The 2,600-nt window shown below is 38.0% G+C and overlaps 1 protein-coding gene across 1 annotated transcript in view; it reads left to right on the top strand.

The window, feature by feature from the left end:
• The window catches only part of LOC107607023 (transcription initiation factor TFIID subunit 15b), a 3,899-nt gene extending 1,347 nt beyond the window's left edge, over positions 1 to 2,552 (top strand). Inside the window, exons 4-7 of the mRNA XM_016309015.2 lie at positions 4 to 495; positions 817 to 967; positions 1,055 to 1,136; positions 2,020 to 2,552. Of these exons, the coding sequence (XP_016164501.1) occupies positions 4 to 495; positions 817 to 967; positions 1,055 to 1,136; positions 2,020 to 2,128 (834 nt within the window). The 3' untranslated portion in view covers positions 2,129 to 2,552. The remainder of the gene's footprint in view (positions 1 to 3; positions 496 to 816; positions 968 to 1,054; positions 1,137 to 2,019) is intronic.

The following is a 2,600-nucleotide window of genomic DNA, read 5'->3' as shown; positions in this document are numbered from 1 at the left end:
AATTACAGTGATGGTAGGGGTGGGGGAGGCAGTAGGGGTGGTTCATATGCTGGTAATCAAGCCAGAGACGATGGTGTATATGGCCAAGTCCCTCCTCCTACGGCTCAATATGGTGGTGGAGGAAACTATCCATCCAATTACAATTCTTATGGTGGGGATGCGAGTTATGGAACCGATGCTGTTCCTCCTCCTGCAAGCTACACTGGTGGCCCTACATCATATCCTCCATCATATGGGGGTCATAGTGGTGCTGGGAATAATCTTGGGGATGGGCGTGCTGGTGTTAGGGCTGGGCAACCTGGTGCATATGACAGTGGGTATGGTGCTGGTGGTCGAGGTGGGTATGGTGGAGCTCCTGCTGAGCCCCCAGCTAAGGTGAAGCAGTGCGATGAGAATTGTGATGATTCTTGTGACAACTCTAGAATCTACATATCAAACTTACCGCCAGATGTGACTATTGATGAATTGAGGGAACTTTTTGGAGGCATTGGACAAGTAATGTTCTGTTCTGTTGACTTTTGTATGATCTCTATATGGAGGGTTACCTTTTTTTTCTCTCAATTTTGTTAGTTCAAAATAGTTTGCAGGGAAATTCTTTTGGTATGTATGTATGGACCAAATGAATGGATCTATCTTGCATATGAAATACTTGAGTCTGTTATCTAAGGGGGACCAAATTTTAGCTGTTTATCTTTGTGAACTGTAGAGATGCTAGAAATTTATTATCTGTGATCTGTCGATTTCTTTATCTCTGATTTACAATTACAATATGTGAAGCTTCAGGCTAACTTAAGATATCACACCTTAATTGTTCAGGTTGGAAGAATAAAGCAGAAAAGGGGCTATAAAGATCAGTGGCCTTGGAACATAAAAATATACACTGATGAGAAAGGAAACAACAAGGGTGATGCTGCCCTTGCTTATGAAGATCCATCTGCAGCACATTCTGCGGGTGGTTTTTACAATAGTACTTCATCTAGCTACTCTCCAGTTAATAAAACACTCATGTTCTATGTTATACTTAGAGAAACTAATAATAATTCTTTCATTTCAGATTATGATTTAAGGGGCTATAAAATCAATGTTATGATGGCAGAAAAATCTGCACCACGGGCTCCACCTGCACATAACCATGGGTATCCATTATATATCATTTTACCTACTGAATGATTACTGTGTTTATTTGGTCTCCTTGCACTGCTTTTGAGACATTTAGGGGTACATCTGTTAGTATGTGTATTCTATTTGTGAATTGTTATTTCAGTGGTTTGTTGATGCTCATTTTCTTTTGGTTTATGGTAATAGTAATAGCACTAACAGGACCTTCACATTTGTATTTATGGTTACATACTACATACGATCTATGTACTGAAAAGGGGGGCAGTTAGCAATGCCTGGTTTATTTGCAATTTGGCATATAGTTGAAGATAAGATCTTCTGATTTCAATATTTGAGACAACTAATATGCCCATAAGATTAGATATTGATGTATGAATAAGAACCAGGTATCTGGTTCTGTATTGCTGTAATAACATATGCAAAGTTAATACTTAGAAAGCAAACTCGTGTCTGCCATGGTTGAGACTACATATTTTATTAGGCTATCTTGATATATGGAGCTGACTGATTATTCTTGTTATAAGTCCTTTTTTAGCTCTCAAATTATATTTACATTGGGCTTCATTCTTTGTGTTACAGCATGAGTAGTTTAACTGATACATGCATGTCATTGGATGTCTTCAAGAATTCAATTAGATGTGGACTATTGAGCTAATTTACCTATCAAATCATGTTCAAATGACAAGAAATGAAAAAAGCCATCATCAGATTTAGTCTAGAGGCTAATTAGACTGGGATATATTTTACTGTCAACATGGTCACTCAGATGTTTTTACTGACTATAGTAATGTAGAGTAAATGAATGCTCGTTTTTATACATGGTCAAATCTTCCCTTGGTCAAAATTGATAACTTATATAACATTGAGCATTAATTCCTTTTTCGCTTCTACACTCTGCAGAGGCAACAGGGGTGGCTATGGTGGAGATAGACGCCGAGACAATTATGGAGGTGGTTCTGGACCTGATAGGCGTGATAATTACGGTGGGAACCGTTCGCGTCCATACTGAGAGTTTCCGAAGTGAACCTTTTATGTACTAAGATTTGTTGTCTGAGGGATTTGTTGTATACGCTGGAATCTTGAAATGGAAGCAAAGAGGTAGGTTGTTCACTTACTTGAGCAAGAGACCTCTTTGCTATTTTCTCATGTGACTCGCTGGTAGGTTTTACTCCTTTAGGCAGGGATTAATTTGATAGTGTGCATGTTTTTATAGAGGCAAGTGGATAGTCTTCAAATGGCTTGCTGCTATGTAGGTTGATTGTTTCAGGTGAGTGCCGCTTTCATACTTAATACTTGATTGGTATTTGTACCTTGCATACCTGGTTGGCTGGTTCATGTGGCATTTGATACAATCAGTTTGAGGTATTATGGGGATCCTATATTTCAAAATAGTTTTATAGTCCAATAAAAATAACAAAAGATTATTTTAATAATTTCTTTTATTGCTTTTTCTAAGAAAAAGTAGCATTCCTGTTTTGTCA

Source organism: Arachis ipaensis, chromosome B07, assembly GCF_000816755.2.
Source record: "Arachis ipaensis cultivar K30076 chromosome B07, Araip1.1, whole genome shotgun sequence".
Taxonomy (NCBI): domain Eukaryota; kingdom Viridiplantae; phylum Streptophyta; class Magnoliopsida; order Fabales; family Fabaceae; genus Arachis; species Arachis ipaensis.
Note: the sequence above shows the minus strand (reverse complement) of the source record. Positions and strands in the feature narration are given on the sequence as shown.